The sequence below is a fragment of the Gallus gallus genome, chromosome 3 (assembly GCF_016699485.2).
Source record: "Gallus gallus isolate bGalGal1 chromosome 3, bGalGal1.mat.broiler.GRCg7b, whole genome shotgun sequence".
Lineage (NCBI taxonomy): Eukaryota > Metazoa > Chordata > Aves > Galliformes > Phasianidae > Gallus > Gallus gallus.
This window is the reverse complement of record NC_052534.1, coordinates 22,526,724-22,544,560: the sequence shown is the minus strand read 5'-3', so window position 1 is coordinate 22,544,560 and position 17,837 is coordinate 22,526,724. Positions and strand designations below refer to the sequence as shown.

The 17,837-nt window shown below is 44.1% G+C and overlaps 1 protein-coding gene across 2 annotated transcripts; it reads left to right on the top strand.

Annotated features, from left to right (window-relative positions):
• Positions 1-345: 345 nt before the first annotated feature.
• Positions 346-15,151, top strand: DIEXF (digestive organ expansion factor homolog (zebrafish)). 2 transcript variants are annotated; one of them, NM_001031051.2, is made up of 12 exons: positions 346-479; positions 1,379-1,418; positions 2,546-2,795; positions 3,589-3,804; positions 5,732-5,820; positions 7,054-7,464; positions 8,388-8,607; positions 10,534-10,736; positions 12,095-12,277; positions 12,677-12,789; positions 13,203-13,448; positions 14,279-15,151. In NM_001031051.2, exons 1-12 carry the CDS (start codon positions 379-381, stop codon positions 14,523-14,525), a joined length of 2,319 nt encoding a protein of 772 aa, NP_001026222.2. In that variant the 5' UTR covers positions 346-378; the 3' UTR covers positions 14,526-15,151. The 2 variants fall into 2 exon arrangements, with proteins under 2 accessions (NP_001026222.2, XP_040552992.1); XM_040697058.2 differs by having other exon boundaries at positions 355-479; positions 3,592-3,804.
• The last annotated feature ends 2,686 nt before the right edge of the window (positions 15,152-17,837 follow it).

Sequence of the window (17,837 nt, the reverse complement as noted above, 5' to 3'; positions counted from 1 at the left end):
TGCATCTTCATTATACGCAACAAAAGGGCATATATGAAATAAAGGGGAATTAAAATTCTGCCATCTGTGGTTTAATTTACGCTGCCTAAGTAGCTTTCAGCAAAGCTATTTCAAGTTTACTTACACTTGGATAAGAAAAGAGACTGAACTATTTCAATAAAAACGTATACAGTGAAAACGTAACGGCACACGGGAGCGGACAAATAACCGAGCAAAAGCGTCCCTCCTCGCTGAAGAAAGCCGGCGCTGTCGCGGAACGCATCTCCTGCCGTCAGCGCGCTGCAGGTGCACACCCGGGCCCTTAGGAGAGCGCGGCCGCCACACGGCGTTGCGACAGCCGCCCCTGACGGCCGTGCCGTAAAGCGCGGCGCTGGCGGCATGGGGAAGCGGCGCGGCGGGAGGGAGCTGGCGCGTGGCCTCAGCAAGCGGCAGAGGAAGCACCTGCGGCAGTTCGGGGAGCAGCACCCCGTCTGCGACCGGTGAGCGCTGCGGGGCGCCTCCGCACGGCCCCGTCCCCTGAGCGCAGGCCGTGCGCCTTTTCGGAAGGGTTGCGGTTAGAGCGTCCTTTTCGCAGAATCGCCAGCGCTGCTGAATTGATGCGCTTTTCCCGTAGCGCGTGTCTGTTTTCCCCGCTTCACGGGGAAAGTCAGCGCTTAGTGCCGCAGGTAGGATCCCGTTCTGGCTGCCCGCTGCGCGAGCTGCCTTCAGAGAGCAGCGGGCGGGTTCCGTACGTGCGCTCCAGGTGAGGCCTCTGCCAGAGGGGGCTGGAGCTCCTGCTCGAACCTGTCCTCAGCTGCTGCGCGCCTCCGCTCACAGTTACAGCTGCGGGCCCTGAGTCCGGCTTACAGGTGTAAATACACGTTGTCCTAAGCTAGGCTGCTGCTTTGCCGGTTCCAGCGAGTCCTCGCGCTCTGCTCAGCCTCTATGAGCCCTGTAAAGTTTCCCCACAGGCTGCCTTCACGTAGCCCAGGCCTGGCCTGGCCCCCTGAGAAGAGAGGAAGGAATTCCTTTCCAAGTCCTGCTGGGTTTGGTGACCTGCAGGAAGCTCATCACTTTCACAAGACTTTTCCCAGTATTTATGCCCTTGTGCTCAGGTTCTTTATGACATTTGGTCTTCTGATTAAGGCCACACTCTGCTTTAAAATGTTTCTCTTCATGGTCAAATACACCTGGGCTTCACACGCAGGCTGTAACATCAGCTGAGAGTAGCCTGGCAGGGTGAGCCCTGACTCTGTTTCCTTAAGGAGAATTGTGTGATGCTCTGGCTTTAAACTGTCTTTCAGCTGCTCTAAGGCTCAACAGTTTCTTCCCCTCTTCACCTGTGTTTACCCAGTGCATAATATCATTGGCAACAGGATATTTTGGTGATTTTTTTCAGGGTTTCTGGAAGACCAGAAGCAACTCAAATATGTGAACTGGTAATATATTTTTATTTCTTCCTCACCTTACCTGTCTTATAGTTCAGTGAGGTGGAACACTGTGCCTTCCTTGTTGATTTGGTTGTTCCTTTTAGAAAACCTAGTTTTAAGAGGAAAAAATGAAGGATTTCTTCGTGATTCCAGGTTGTTCTGTGTAGTGTCAAACTCATAACTGCAATAGCAAGCGACAGCAGAAGAAACAGGACACAACATTGCTATTCTTGCTTTGTTTTTAATGCTGCTTAGCCATGGCAAAAAGCAAAACATGCTGTAAGTTATGTTATTAGTATACAGTGGTGCTTGAGTTAGGGAGTGAGCTGCTTTGTTCTCTGCTGAATGAAGAAATGTTGATGCTCATTCCCGTTCTTCAAATTACAGTGCTTCAGTTTTCTTTCAGTTAGGACTCGTTAACCTCCTTTATCATCAGACCAATTAAAGACTTCAAAGTTGCAGTGTGGAAAAAGTAATTAATGACTGCTCAGCTGTTTTCCTTAGCAATTTTTTTCTGTATTAATGCTGTATTTACTGAATTTTCGCATTGTGCTGAAAGGAGCAAAGAAAGAAATAAATGATGCTGTGCTTACAGTCCTGGTTTTGCTATGATGTTGGCTGTAACCTGGCACATTGTTCTTAGTTTGTGCAAGGCTGGGACAGACCTGACTTTTGGGGTCTGGCTTGTTTGAAGCTTAGAGCTTTAGATGCTGAGCTAGACCTGACTGTTCCTTGGTTGACTTTGGTCAGCTGAAGGTTATTCCATTTCTCTTTTTGAAAGCCAAAAGCATTTTCAGTATATATGCCCTTTTACGTGTGGTTCTTGTAGGAAAATCTAAGGCCTGTTTGTCCACGAGAACAAATGTGTTCTCCAAGACTGAATGAAACAAGTTATGTGATGCTCTGTGTGAAATCAGTGCAGAACATAGCACCAGGACCTAGGTCTGCCAAGGTCCTTTCACAATCTGCGTGGGAATGTTCAGGATAACCGTTCACATAAAATGGAGATTTGGGGAAAATCTCATTGCCTCTGCATAGGGGTAGAATGGGAAGAAGAAAATGTAGTATGGGAGCTGGAGCTGAGGGTCTTTGCTTGCTGTCTAATAGACCGCTGCTGTTATTGTTTTCACATTTAGTCTGATAATTCTGATAAATCAAGTGCGGAAAGCGATTCAGAGACTGAGGTGGAACAGGTCTCTGTCTATCACAAGCTTCTGGCTACCCTGAAGGCATCTCCTGAGTCTGAGAGTGAGGAGGAGGAAGATGAAAGTGAATCAGAAGAAGCTGGGGAGAGTGAGGCAGAACTGGACAGCGAAGGGTCCCGGGAGCCCAGAGAAGCTGTTGGAGGTGAAGAAGAGCAGAATGACGTACCAGAGCAGGAAGAAGGTAGTTTCTTTTGCTGTGCTTTTGTAATTATTGTTTCAGTTAGAAAGTTTGAATAATGTCTGCTTTTAGCCCTGATCCTGGTGCAGACGGGCTGGTTGGCTGTGTGCTCTTCTGGCTGAAAGATTCTGTTGCTCCCTTGCCATTTTGTGAGTGTGAGCAGCAGCTGCTGGAGTGTTTAGCAGGGCAAAGGGTAGCTGTGCTCATTTCCCAGCAGCCAGCCTGCTGCTTCTTCCTCACATGTTGTTTGTGCGGCAGCACAGGGGGAATCCACACGGAGCAGCATACCAGGGGTTCTCACCCACTCTCTGGGAGACGCAAGCTGTTCTCTCGCACAGCATCTGGCTTGGCTGCTGCCGCTGAGCAAAGGGAAAGGTTTGCCTCACAGCACAGGAAAGAGTGTTTAAATTTTAAGGAAACCACCTCCCGTATGAGGAGGCATCCTCATTCATGAAGTCCCCAAGGAAATTCAGGGATGGAGGAGTTGACTCTGTTTTCTCAGTTATTTAGATTCTTTGGAAGCTAAAACTTGTATTCCCTGAATATGTTTTTCCTTAACCTTTTCTCAGGGAAATTATGTTTTATATTATTTGACTTTTGGCACGCTAGACAAAGGTAGCTTTTGAAAATAAAAACAAAAAACCCAAAAAAGGTAAAATACAAGGCCTGTTTTTAATCTTTTTGCATAAGATTTTTGAAGGAAAAAGTGTAACTCAGAAGTGTTTGACACAGGCAGCCAGAAGTATCTCTTGGCAATAGCTTTTCCAGGAGAGTATAACATATTTCTTTCTCTAAGAAGTCGCAGCTAAAGACCCACCAGAACAGGCACTTGGCCAGGAGGAGGCTGATGGGGTGGAAACTTCCTGTGACCCGAATCGTGGGGCAATTGAGGAGTTTACTGATGTGAAACATGAAGCTGAATTTAGCTTGGAAACCAATTTCATGGAAGAGGAGAGTGGAGACTGCGATGCAGACAAGAGAGAGAGCAATTCTTCACAAGCCTTTTCAGAAGGTAAAACGTAGTATTATTGTACATTAGTGATCTGCCTCTTCAGTGTCTGGATACAAGTAAATTATCAAACTCTCTAATGAGATGCTATGTAGCTGCCAGGCTCTTCAGCTACGCTATTTATTGTGTTGCCCACGTGTGAGCCTGTTATATAAGGGGCATTTAAAGTTAATGCATGCATGCAGCCCAGCTGTTTGTTTCCTGTAGCTCATATGGACAGGGATTTGTGCATGGTTTCTGCTGTAACTGGTAAGGCCCAAACTAGTGGAAACTAGAAATACACATGGAGGATGTTATCCTGTTCTGTGGTTGTAATGGTAGTTTACAATTTAAACAAATGCTCAATGTCTGTCTGGGTTTTGAAGCATGTGCAGAGGAGTCTGACTACACCAGCATCAGGGAGGCATCAATAGAGCATCTGTGTGGTATCTTTTAAGGGTGTAGCCCAGAATGCTGGTGCCTCAGTGCACTGAGGGGTGAAATCCGAGCTCCAGTGTTGGAGTCGTCCCACCAAGTGTAATACAAATAGCTGTGCACACGGCTGTGTGATCTTTCAGCGATATGCTGCATGTTGGCACTTGCAGAGCTCCTATTCATATTTCATGCTCTGTGGCTTTAATATCAGATGGCGTAGTTTGAGAGAGAGGAATATGTATGTAGCATCCCTAGTGATGCTGGCTTGTCATCTTAGAGCAGCAGCTGACATTAGATCTGGGAGGCAGCATGGTTGATACACGGAATGTGTGGAAGCATCAAAGGGCCATGTGATAGCAGAAACAGCTCATTCTTGTTACCACAAGAATATTGCTTAGGCTGTTGGCATTGCATTTTAATGAGAACCACCGCTCTCCAGCTGCATGCTGAGTATCCTAAAAGCTTTGTTCAACCTATAAATGATGCACTACTTTTCAGTGGATTCTTATAGAAGTGGCTTTATAACTGATTATGGAAGATGATTCACCTAAGACAGCAGAAAGTGAATCCTCGGGGTCACTAGAATTGCTGAAAATGCTTCGTATCATTCCTTGACTTGATTTTACAACTGCTGGAATCAGTAACACTTACTGAAGAGTCAATGATACCCTATTCATGTGCATTACTGGGAAGGTATTTTCAAGTGTTCTGGTTAGCTAATATCTGGACTTCTGCTGGATAATTTGACGTGCATTAGATATCCTTTGGCAGGCACTAGTGTCCTCTCATTGCTCTTCCTTAAGCAGTGAGTGCTACAGTGCTGCAAGCTATAGACAGGGTTTGGCTTTCAAAATAAGCTTTGCATGTTAATTGTGCAAACCAGGCTCTGAATATAATGTGATTTTGCAGTTTCTCATCTCCTTCCTTTCCAAAAAGAATTGCTGATTAGATAAATCATACTTTTGTTCACTTCTGGCAATCCTTGCTGCCTTTCCCCTGATCTTCTTATCTTCATTTGCTTTATCACAATCTGTGCTCATGTCACTGCCCAGCAGTGCAAAGCCCTCCGCGGAACCATAAATTGAGGGCAGTCAGCTCACTTAGGTCCTGACTGTTGACATCTCGCCTCACCTGCGAGGAGTGGAAGCATTTGCTGATGTTCATCAGAGTCAGAGCTTCAGGCAGAAAATTGCCAATCTTTTCTACCACACAGTGCTTCCCTGTCCAGCATTTGTTTTGTGATTTAAACTTGGAGTGCTTTAGTAAGTGCTTTTTCTTTCCCCACATTCCTTTTTTTAAATTTTTATTTAGGCAATCTGTCAAATCTGTTCTGTTTTTGTCGAGAGAATTTGACATCCTTTCTCTTGTCTCCCAGTACTTTGAAATAGCTAGTATGAGCTGCAGTGTTGGCCAGCAAAAAAACTGCCCATATCGCTTGCAAATCTGTTCTGAAACTTTTGATTCTGCTGTTAGCTACGGTAGTTCTCAGGACTTTGTTATTTCTGTTTTAAAACAGATCCCTTTAAACAGCACATGGACAAAGAACTCAAAGAAAAAGAAGTAGAGAAAATATCTACGCTTTCTAAAACTTCAAGTCAAAGCAAGGTAATGTTGTTCTGTAGCGAGCCGGAGTTCCTCGGGATGCTGGGATAAAAATATCTTTGTATACAAGTGAAGTAGTTTTGTAATTGTTATTAGGTATTGGTTCTGGAGTTGTCAAGGTTTTGTCACTGTTGTTGCTGAAGTGTTTCTTCTTTGCTTAATGCTGAGCGAGAGTTGGGATGTAAAGTCTGCTATCCACCAGCATGTGGTGACACGTCTGAAAATCAGAGCTTTTGAATTTGCTATGTAGTCCTGAGATTGAAGGTTTGGTGCTACTCTTGACACTGGGTGGAGGCAGGGCTGATCTCAGTGTGGTAGCAGCGGGGTGCCAGAGAGGTGCACTGCAGCTGAGTTCCTGGGGTGGCCACAGGAAGTCTCAGCAGTGCTTGCGATGCGCCTTCATGTTCTTGTTCCAAGGTGGTTCTATCTTTGTACACACTTACAAGCAGCTAAAGAGGAATTCAGTACTTTTGTTAACACTGGCAGTAACGTGGGGAGAAAAAAGCCACCTCATTACTTGAAACAATACTGTTTTTCAAAATATTCTTTTTAGACAAACTTTTGCTTCTTAACTTTTCACATCTGATTTTGTTTTGGAGCGTTGCCTCACATTCTGGTCACCCATATGCTGGGTGACATTCCTTGGAAGATACCCAACGATTATGCAGTCAGCGAGCTAGCTGGGGTATTTTTCTTCCTCTCTTTTCCCTCTCTTTTCCCTCTCTTTTCCCTCTCTTTTCCCTCTCTTTTCCCTCTCTCTTTCTTTCTTCTGAATATGGTGGTCAGAAATATCAGTGCCACCTAAAGCATCGTATGGCATATCTTTGCTTAATTTGATGCATCCTCATTACAGAAATAGAATGGGATTTGTGCAACAAGAGACTTAAAGGCAAGAGTTCTTTCTTATTACACTGAAAGGTTTCGCCCATAAAATCAGTGCGTAGGTGTGACTGATCTATAAACGTAGTCAGACTCCAGCGCTGGCAGAAATGACATCAGTTTTCTCATCTGCAGAATGGTGACAGTTGTAGCCATATCACTGCAAAATACATCCAGATCTGGTGAGCTGAAGTTAGATGCTAAGAGATTGCATGTTGAAAAAAAGGTTTCAGCTTGTATTATGAAAAGATAACTGCTCAAATTTCATGACGTTGATTAAACAAGCTGTAGTGATGTGCTTTAAGCTGTGCTAGGTCTGGTACATTTGACTCTTCTGTTTGCTTTTTTTCCCTTCAGTGGCCAAGGCTGGGTCAGCTCACTTTTTCATCCACTTTGGAGAAGCATACAACTTTAAAACCAGACAAAGAATTCAGTGTGAAACAGCTTTACCTACACAAGCCTTTAGAATCCACTTGGCCTAAAGTGAATAAACATTACCTGTCCTCAGCAAGCAAACCAAGCGATTCCTTTTTCACCCCGTTACAAAGAGAGCTCTTCTGTATCATGAATACCTACAGGGACTTGTTCTATCCAGAGAGAAATGCTTTAACAAATGGAGAAGAAATCCGGCATGCTTACTGCTTACATGCCTTGAACCACATTCTGAAGGCAAACGCCCAGGTGCTCAGCAACAATGCCAAAAAACGAGACCAAAAGCCAGGGACTGACAGTGATGACTACAGGGATCAGGGGCTCACCAGACCTAAGGTGAGAGCGCTTTGGTAATGCGATTCCCTGCACGTTTTGGGAGTCTGGTCAGGCTGTGTAAATGTCCTGGTAGTTTACTGGGAGGTATTTCTGTTGCTGCTGTTACATGATATGTTCCTAGGCACATGCCTTTCCATGTCTCTTGATTGTGCCTGGAAGACATCTGCTATAAAGCCTTTCTGCCACAGAGTCCAAAGTATCGTTGTGCTGGGGTTCGTGTCATTAATCCCCCGCACCCACTGGTTGATAAACAGGTAGATTCAACTTGGGCTAGCCTGTCTCTTGTTGTGCCAACTGCCTGCTGAACAGTTTCAAAGCTGGGTTTCAGTGTTTTCTGCACTCCTGACAAAGTCTTGCTTTTGGTTTCTGTGTTGATTCCCCAAGAGTGCTTTGCAGAGGTTGTTGCCATCCATTCAGGAGCCAGACTTTGTCCCTGTGTGTGTATTGAGGGAGCTCTTGTTTGCTTGGGGGACTGAGAGAAGTGTGTGCCTGTAATCATACTGGGCATGTGAGATGGAGAACCAAACTGAGCTTCTGGCCACTACAGTGTTCGTGAGCACACTGTTTACCAGCACATCCTCTCCTTGCCATATGTTAGAATTAGGCTTGTTCTGCTTCCGTGTGGACCCATTTGTACCTTTCCTCTCAGAAACAAACTGGTGATGTGTGGTAAGGAAGTGAGAAGCTAGGGGCCTGTTTGAGGGCAGAAGTGCATGCCGTGACTGTAGGGCCTGGACCTATCTGGGAGGTTTTATTTCATCATGTAGGCACAGTGATTATATCGGGGAAGGAGGCTGATGCTTGTTTTGATTGCTGGGAGTCCCAAATGTGGGCACTTCAAAGACGAAACAGTTACTTAACATGCTCAACTGTGGATATTCATGTTTTCTGGGTTGTTCTGTTGCAACTGTTGCTGTGTGCAGGTGCTGATGATAGTGCCCTTCCGGGAATGTGCTTTGCGAATTGTGCATATTTTCATCAGTCTTCTTGAAGTGAACGAGAAAAGAAAAATAGATGTAAGTAATAAGAAGCGCTTCAAAGGGGAGTTTGGCTCTGACCCAGACGAGAAGCCCCCCAACCTGAAAAGACCTGAAGATTATGAAGCTGTCTTCGCTGGCAACATTGATGACCATTTCAGAATTGGTAATGACCTGCAGAACATGACTTTAGCTTATAAAGAAGTGAGGGCTAATCTAACAGGTTCTTCCTTAATGTCCAGGAGCCATCGGGGCTGGCGAGACTCGGGGCTCTGAGGTATTTATGCTGTGTCTGCAGTGGCATCATGAATATTTCTGAAAATACTCCATTCTTTGCCATAAGAAATAGAAAATATAAAAGTAAGAAAATATAAAAGTAAACGTTTTCACTCCAAGTTCAGAGTCCCTTCAAATGCAGTGACTGCTTTATTGTGGCAGAGTTGCCCACACCTCGTTTAAAAGAGGATAGTCTTGGTTGTGCAGCAGAATTACCCGTGTTATTTAAAAAAGGAATAAAATATCAGGTCAAGTTAGCGTATTCACGGTGTGTCTTGAAATCACTAACAGTGGAAACAAAACTCAAGCTCAATACTGAGCAAAGCAGTTTTCTACTGTATTGCCCATGGTTTTCATGAACGCTAAGGAATAGCCAGCAATTAGGACTGTTGGACAAACAGCAAATTTAAGACTATTTTGTAGTCATTTCAAGCTGTTTCAGTAACTCAGCGTGCAAAGAATTAACTTGGTTCCTGGAGCTGCCACAATGAGTAGGCAGTTTTTTTCTAACCTAACTTGACAGGTAAGAGGTTCTTGAAATTATTGTCCCTTGAAAGATAAATTGGCATCCCAAGAGGTTTAATGATAGAGTGGAAGATGCAAGTCGTTCCCACTCAATCTTTCATGCTTCCCCAGTGAATATCTGTCTTGCTGAGAACATCTTACATTTTGTAGCAAAATAATTTGCCTTTCAATCCTCTCCTATAGCTCAGTCTCCTTGATCCACTTACTAGGTGTGAAGAAATGCTTGAAGAAACTTTGGGTGCTGTTACTTGCAGAAACAAATCATAGAAGCAGCATAATTATTCCTTCCTAATGTGCTTTGCATCCTGTTACTTCAGCTCTAAGATCTAATTTAGGGCATGTTTGTTATGCCTTACTAAAACCACTCTTTCACATTTTTGAACTAAATACATTCAGAATTTCTAAAATGTTTATATGCTGACATGTTTTGAGATAAGTGCTGTCTTCCTGGAAATTCAGCCTTTTTTCTTTTAATTATTTTATTACTGGTTAAAACAGCCAGCAGGAGATGTCCCTATGGGTGCCTGCGTGAAATTCTTGACGTGCCTTCAGCTGTGCTTATAGTAGCTGGCTTCAGGCAGAGTGGGCAATAAGCTAAAGAGACACCTGTGTTGGGCAGCTTTATTACCTCTTTATCATCAGAGGTAATGCATGAGATAGTTGATACTGCAGCGTGTGCCTTGAGAAGCCAGGTAGAGCACCTTCCCTGGGAGAAGTGCAGGCTTGGCTGTGCTTTCTGCCTTTGTAACGTGATCAGCCTTGTCCTTGGTCTTTTAGTAGCATCTCCCGTGGCCTTGTGAATGAAAGCAATCAGCGCTCAGGAGATGCACGCTAAATCTTTCAATGACAGATTGAAATAACTGTTACTACAGTAGATAATGACACGGACCAAAGCTTAGGGGTGAGGGTGAAGAGTAGTTAATCATTTCTACTTCTGCTTTTTTCATCTTTTTAGCCCCTCTTTCCTCCTTTTTTTTTTTTTTAACAGTAAATGAAGAGAAATGCGTTTTGGCTCAATAATACCATGCAAGCTATGAAAAAGCTGGAAAAAAAGAAGAACTGCTGAAAGAGTTCTAACAGTAAAAATGTGCCAAAGGCTTATGAAATGGAGGAGGGGTGGATAAGCACATTCTCAGGGAAAAGAAGCTTCGGCCAGATTGGTTTTGTCCTGCTATAATCACAAGCATGTGCTAAGGGAGAGGAAATGTAGGGAGTTAATGTTACGGAGTCTTCTCGAAGAAAATGGTTGATCCTTAACCTTGAGTAAGAAATGCTGTTTGTGTTCTGACAGGGGTTGCGATTCTTCAAAAGAGCATGAGATTGTATGCGCCATTTTATTCGTCAGACATCATCATTGCCTCTCCCCTGGGTATGAGGACTATCATTGGCACAGAGGGAGAGAAGAAGAGAGACTTTGATTTTCTGTCATCCATAGAAATGCTCATAATTGATCAGGCAGACATTTACCTAATGCAGAACTGGGAGCACGTTCTGGTACGGTTTCTGTATTTTATGTGCTGCACTGTGTCTTGTTCAACTCATTACAACTTACTGTGAAGAATGAATAGTTCTGCTGTTTTTTACTGACTTTATTCTAGACATTTATTTGTTCTTTTTCTTTCATCCACTGATACTTACTTTCCTTTTACTACAGATAATTTCCCGGCAGCTTTTGGTAGTATTCAGTACCTGTTCTCTGTAAATCTTAGCATTTGGATATTAGGAAGAAGTTTTTCACGCAGAGGGTGGTGATGCACTGGAACAGGTTGCCCAAGGAGGTTGTGGATGCCCCATCCCTGGAGGCATTCAAGGCAGTGCTTTTTTGTTTATTTCTGGTTGGCTTTTTTTTTTTTTTTTTTTTTTTGGTGGTGGTTTGTTTTTTGGACAGCTACAATTATTTTGCAGAATGAGATGGTGATGGTTCCTTTAATCACCTCTGGGAGAAAATCTGCTAGTTGTCTGACTGCACAGTGTCTCAGATCACAGCTGTGAGGAATTTGTCCAACCTCACTGGGGCTCCTCCAGAAAGCAGTGGGCACTGGTGCTTGTTGCCTCCGACAGTAGAGATGCCAGGTATTAGTCATGTCCTAAGTGAAAGAGATTTATCCTGCATGTATAATGAATAAAACTTTAGGATTGCCACCAGTATGTGGTAATACCCATGTTTTATGGCTGTAGGTTAATAGAAGTTTTCAAGCTTGAAAGTTTGGGGTTGTTTTTGTTTGTGTATTTCATACAGAAATACCTTTGAGGAATCTGAGCCTATCGTTTTGGCAGCCTGGCATTACTGTACATTCTGAATGAGCCTGAAAGTGCCCTATTTCCTGGGGAGCTCTGGGGAAGGCCCATGAGTCTACATGATGCTCCTGGAACCCGTTTTCCATTTTTCTTTGTTTGAGTGCATCTGTCTGCCATGCAGCAGCAGCAGTGCAGGTCCTAGGCATTGTTCAGTGAGGCCAAAATCAGGTGGACTTCTTGACTTGCACCCAGGCTTCCCCTGCATGCAGTGGGAACAGCAGTCTAACTGCTTCTAGCTCAGAAACCTTGGACCTGCTGACGTCAGTACATACAAACAAATCCATTAGGCTTCCCCCATGGGAGAGGATTAGAAGCAAAGGCTGCTGTTACTGATGGCTGAGGAGATGGCAGTTTTGAGTCCTGTGGAATGAAATTAAGTAAATTACTCTTGATGGGGTCAATAAATCCCAGGCAGTTGTGTCTTGGGCGATCACTGCTGTTATATTCTATGCTATCTTGCTCATCCTCGTCCACTTTCTTGCTGCAGTTAAGGCTCTTTGCAGTCTGAGTGCAATTATGTCAGTCTGCAACAGTGCATTTCTGTCTCTGTGTAGCACCTGATGAGGCACATTAACCTGCTGCCTTTGGATTCCCATGGAGTAGACTTTTCCCGAGTGCGAATGCCGAACCTCAATAACTGGTCCAAGTACTACCGCCAGACGCTGCTGTTCAGTGCTCTTCAAGATCCCCAGATTAATGCTATCTTCAACAAACACTGCTTCAATTACGTGGGGCAGGTGAGTTCATGTCAAAGCAAAGGCCTTCTTTAGGCATAATGAAGGGAGAGAGGAACAGAGAAGGCAGCGTGGAAAAATTCCATAATTCAGTTGTAGAAGCATCTGTGTGGCAGTAATTTCTATTGCCCTAAATGTTTCTGTCTGGATCTCCCCAATGCTGCATGATGATCTTTAATGCTGTGCCAAAGGCATAGAGAGCTGCTCTTCTTGCAGCAATACTTATTTGATTCTTTTGTTTCAAGGCGCTAGTCAGGTTTTGTTTTCTCTTAATTTGGTGCATGTAAGTTATATGTAAGCCTTTAGCACTGCTTGCAGATGCGTGCTGTTGGCAGAAGGCTGCCCGGAGCGGGGCTGCCTTTGAGATGCTGCTTTCCTAACCATCCTGCTTTGTTCCTGCAGGTGGCTGTCCGCAATGTGCCGCTGAGCGGCTCCATTAGCCGTGTTGTGGTCCAGCTCCCTCACGTTTTCCGGAGGATAGAAGCTGAAAATTTAACTTCTGTAATAGATACAAGGTACTCTGTGTTCCAGACTATTTTGCTGTGCCCTTGTGACTGCAATTTCAGATTTAGTGGAGCATACGGCTTCCTGCAGAACATAGGGCCAGTGGGATTTTGCAGTAGAAGTCTTCATTAGTCTTCTGGTATGGGCTAGGCCCTGCACAGAGTCAGGGGAATGCTGAATTTCTCCTTGCCAGAGGCACTGGATAATGAAACACAGGAAAGCAATACCAATCTCCATGATATCTGTGTGGAACTGATGAAGTCTTAACCCTTTATCTTCTATCGGTGTAGAAATCCTAAGAAGTTAAAGGAGGAAATGTATAGTCAAAACCTTCAGTAGTCTGTTGTGTCTGATGGTATTCCTGTCTGAGGTCGTGAAAGCCAGGTGTTATTCTGATTAAAACATACATATTTTCTTAACTTAGGTTTCAGTTTTTCATCGACAAAGTTTTGCCGGAGTACCGCGATGCCATCATGTCACACACGCTCATTTATGTTCCGTCGTATTTTGACTATGTGCGACTTCGAAACTACTTCAAGAAAGAGGAGCTGAATTTTACTCACATCTGTGAGTACACTAAAAAGGCCGGCATCTGCAGAGCAAGGCGGTCCTTCCTCAAAGGAGAGAAGCAGTTCTTACTGCTCACCGAGCGCTTCCACTTCTACAAAAGGTAAACTCTGGGCTGAGTTTTCCTCTGAGTTGTGTATGTACTGTTCTGAAAGTAGAGTGGCCTTAATCACAGGTGAGCTTTGCTGCTTTTTGAACCTTTTGGAACCTGTTGGATCTTACTGAGGACTTCTTTTTTTTTTTTTTCTTAAAGTATTTTAATTTAAAACTTCTGCATGTTGCCATAGTTCCCTCGCAGAGCTCTGAATGCTTTGGTGTACATGGGACTGTGTTCAGGAGGTAGGTGCTGCCAAGTCTACTGATGTCAGGATGGAATGATATATCCTGTGAAATTGGATTAATTGTGCCCTTTACTGGCGTTCATCTGTGCCACTGTAACTACATAAAATTCTGGGAAAGGATGTGTAATTAGTTCAATGAGGCAGTATAAGGCAATAAGTATAGCACGCTGAGGCCACCTGGAAAATTTGCTGCATCCTGACAGGAGCTGTTTGGAAGTTCCTGATTGAACATTTTTTTTTCTATTAGCAGAAGATGTTGTGGCAAATAGAAAAAGTTTCATGGATGTGAAACTTGAATATGAAGCCAAAATGATCAGGCTTCACTTAAGATCTGAGCCAGAGGCTGAATACTGCAGAAATTGATAGTGGCTGGGACTTTAGAGGAAGTCATGGTGCCTGGCAGCATTAGACCTCCCTTAATTCCGCATCTGTGGCAAGTTTAGTCCATGCTCTGGGGTTTGCAGAGTTGAGCCGCAGCACTGAAATGGATAAACTGAGATAGGATTGATGTTTTAACATACACACTGCATACAAATTGGCAACAGTTATTCAGTTACTCTTCTTCCCTTCCCCCCCCTCCCCCCCGCTACAGGTACACAATAAAAGGCATTAGGAACCTCATTTTCTATGAGTTACCAACCTACTCCCACTTCTATAGCGAGATTTGTAACATGATGAAGGCCACTGACAGCGGAGTGGACGCTACTTGGACCTGCACTGTGCTCTACTCCAAGTACGATGCTCAGAAATTGGCTGCAGTGGTTGGCATAGATCGCACCGCTCAAATGCTGCAGTCCAAGAAAAATGTGCACCTCTTTGTTACGGGAGAAAATGAATAAGTGGCAAGACAAGTGGATGGACCTGGATTTTACTCCTAATGTATCTTTTGATGTTACTTCTGAAAAGCATTTTAAACTTTTTAGTCACTTTTGCTAAGTATTCTGTTCATACAGTATTACTTTTTGTATTCAAGTTGCTGTCCAACAGGAAACAAAGGCGGTCATTCAAGAAAGGATGGATTGCAAGGTTTCTTCTGTATATAAAGAAATCAATCCGGAGTTGTTATATATTGAAAAACTCACTGGTCAGTAAAGATCGGTGGTTTTATAAACACCCCTCTTCGTTTTCTAGTGGAGCAAACTCTCCTTCAGTTATTAAAGGAATCTTTTTCCTTTAAATAAAAAATTGTACCTGGGTGTGAAGGCCAATGCTGTTTTGTAGTCCAGTGGTTGTTCATGCATACCAGGGAAGTGTCATGGTGCTGCCTCTTTGTTTTTAGTAATCACGCCAACATAAAATAAATTCCCTCAGTAAATGCACAGGCACTTAATTTTAGCCAATTCTTATCACGTTCTTGATTCCTGTATTTGTCAGAGACTGTGAACTTGACGTCATTAATTGAAGTCCTGAAATCATTCAGCAGATGTGCAAATAAATCCACATGGTTTCTCGCTTTGCCTTTTAATTTAGGATTTCTGTGAAGTACCTCCACTGTAGTACGCAAGAAGTAAGAGCCAAAGCCAAATTCTCCTCGTGGACATCTGCAGCTGTGCAGCAAGGGTGGCCAGAACAGCAAATGAGGATTCCTGTTGCGTGTGGGAGAATTGTGGATGTGTGTATAAAAGCAAGCACACAAAACAGGATTAAGGCATTTTCTTCCTACTCCGGATGTGCTTAGCCCCGATGAGTAACTGACCTCCAAGGAAGCTAAAATGGTATAGCTACTTAGGGAGATAAGTTGGTACAGTGCAGCGACTGCTAAAAGAAACAGCAAGAGTTGCATTCCAGAGCCTTAGTGAGGAGGTTTCTGCCCCCACTGAAGCTTACAGCAAGGCACCATGTTGGAAGTACAGCCAAATTGTAGTTGGAGACCCTCATGATTTTTGTTGCTTATCTGCTTTGTTCAGAAGAGCAGTACGCTTTGAAATTTGAAATGTGTGGGCAAATTGTACGTATTTTATGTTGATTACCAATGCTAATTCACTGATTTCCAAACTAACAAAGAAATAACCTCCTTACTGCCTTCTGAAGGTGCCCTTAGATGCAGTCACACATTTTATGTGAGATTGTCCTTGGAATGCTCATGCAGGAGGTTGTTCTGCCCTGGCACAAGTTCACGTGCTGTAGTAGGGAACCTTTAAGCCAAGGCTGGAAATCCTGCCAGGAGGTAACACCTGCAGGCTGCTGTTTGTTCGTACAGGGACCTCGGTCTCTGCACTGGTTTAAAGGAATTGTCATCTTCAAGTGCTTCTTCCTACCCTTGTGCTGTGATGTTCCCACAGCTCGGCTATTGCCCTGCTTGATTGTAGAGCTGTGGTGAACCAGGTGTAGGATTTTGTCATCTTTAAAACTCCTCCTTTGCCCTCTTTTTATATTATTCTGAACAATTCCCTGGTGCAGTTCACAGCAGGGCTCTGCAAAGTGATTTATCCCAGAATGGCTCCAAATACAGTGAGTTGCCATGAAGGGGCAAGCCCTGAAATCATTATCTGCCCTTTCCTTGATGCATGTTCACTGATAGTGAAGCTATACTTGCTGGAGCAGCTGCTGGCTCTGACCAAGGCAGAGAGGTGTCTTCTGGCACAAAACAGAGTTGGTGATGGTGAGCCAGGCTCTGAGCCTGGTTTGTTGCTGTGGGCACTCCTGGTCACTGCTAAAAATGGAATATCTAGTCTGCGATTTGTTTGTTTTCAATTTTTGACATACCTGAAATAAGAAAAGATGCTGCCTTATAGAATGTTCTACCTTTTTATTTTCTTCCTTGAGTGGGTGTGATCTCAGTATTGCAAGTATTTCCCAAGAATTCACCAGTGTCATCTAACTACCTTGCCTGGGGAAATGAAAATTTAAAACAAAATCTTGTTTGTTTTGGTTTCAACACTGTACTTCTGAGAAGTCGGTGATGTTTCCTAAAAATCCTTTTTCGTCAACATTTCAAGAGGATCTCTGAGCATGAAAACCCACCCCTGCATTTGTTTGGGGAAGATATGTTGTCACGGTGAGAGCTGACAGACGGGCAGGAGGCAGAAGGTGCTCCAGCCATTCACATGGCAGTGCCAAAGGGTTAGCAGCTCTTGGGAATTCAGACTCAAGGGTGAAAATGAAGTGGGATTAAGATGCTTAACAAGAATTTCTTTTCATCATCTCAAGAACTCCTAGTAATGTGGCCAAGAAAAAGGCATTTAAATACCTGTCTCTATAGGAATGTTCTTTCAGCAGATGAGCTAATTTCATAATGGATCTCTTCTTCACTGGTAAAACTTAATCAGGATAATAGGTTTGCTGTGTTTTGTTACTCTCTTCAAAGATGACAAAAAGGCACTGTATTTTTTTTTATTATAATGAAAATGTGATCCTAGGATAGGAGCCAGCTCACGGCTGTATTAATGTGGCTGAGGGAGGAAAAGGTGACTTAAGGACAGTTTTTCTGTAGAGCAGGGAAATTGGCTGTAAGAGGGCAGATTGTTAGCATCATGGCAGCCACTGGGAGACGTGGGACAAATCACAGGAGGGAGAAACTGGAGCACTCTTGTTAACAACAGGAGAATTAGCAATTACTTTACAGCTGTGCTGCCCCACGCTGCCAGGATTGCTAAGTTCTGCATTAGTCATGCTTTTGTGGCCCCGGCCGCAGGAGTTCCTCTCCAGGGGATGTTTGATTTGCATTTGGTAGCCAGGTTGATGAAAGAGTTTGCTTTGCAGGAGCTGGCCCACAAAGCACACATAGCGGGTGTAAGCCGAGGCTGTGCAAGGCGAGAGGTGTGGGAGAAGCGCTCCTGCCCAGGGGCCTGCGTAGCACAGGACCCCTCTCTTCACCGTGTGGCTCTGCTCAGAGCCCCCTGGGCTGCTGCTTAGCTCAAAGGCACAGCACGGGTTTGGTTTGTGCGACCATAGCCTGGCTTTCATCCCAGTTAGTGGGATGCTTTGCCCACACTGGATCCAAGGTGTAGTTCAGTTCTCCTGAACTTAAATTTCATTCTCTGCGCTGAGCTTGATGTAGAAGGTAATTAATTAGCTCCCAGCTGGTTACATTTTACTTAACTGTTAGCTTCAGTTGCACTTATGGTGGGTGGCTGTGTACAAACACACATATTGCGGGGCATACTGGGGTTGGTGGGTCGTACCTGGAATGGAGACATTGGAATGGTTGT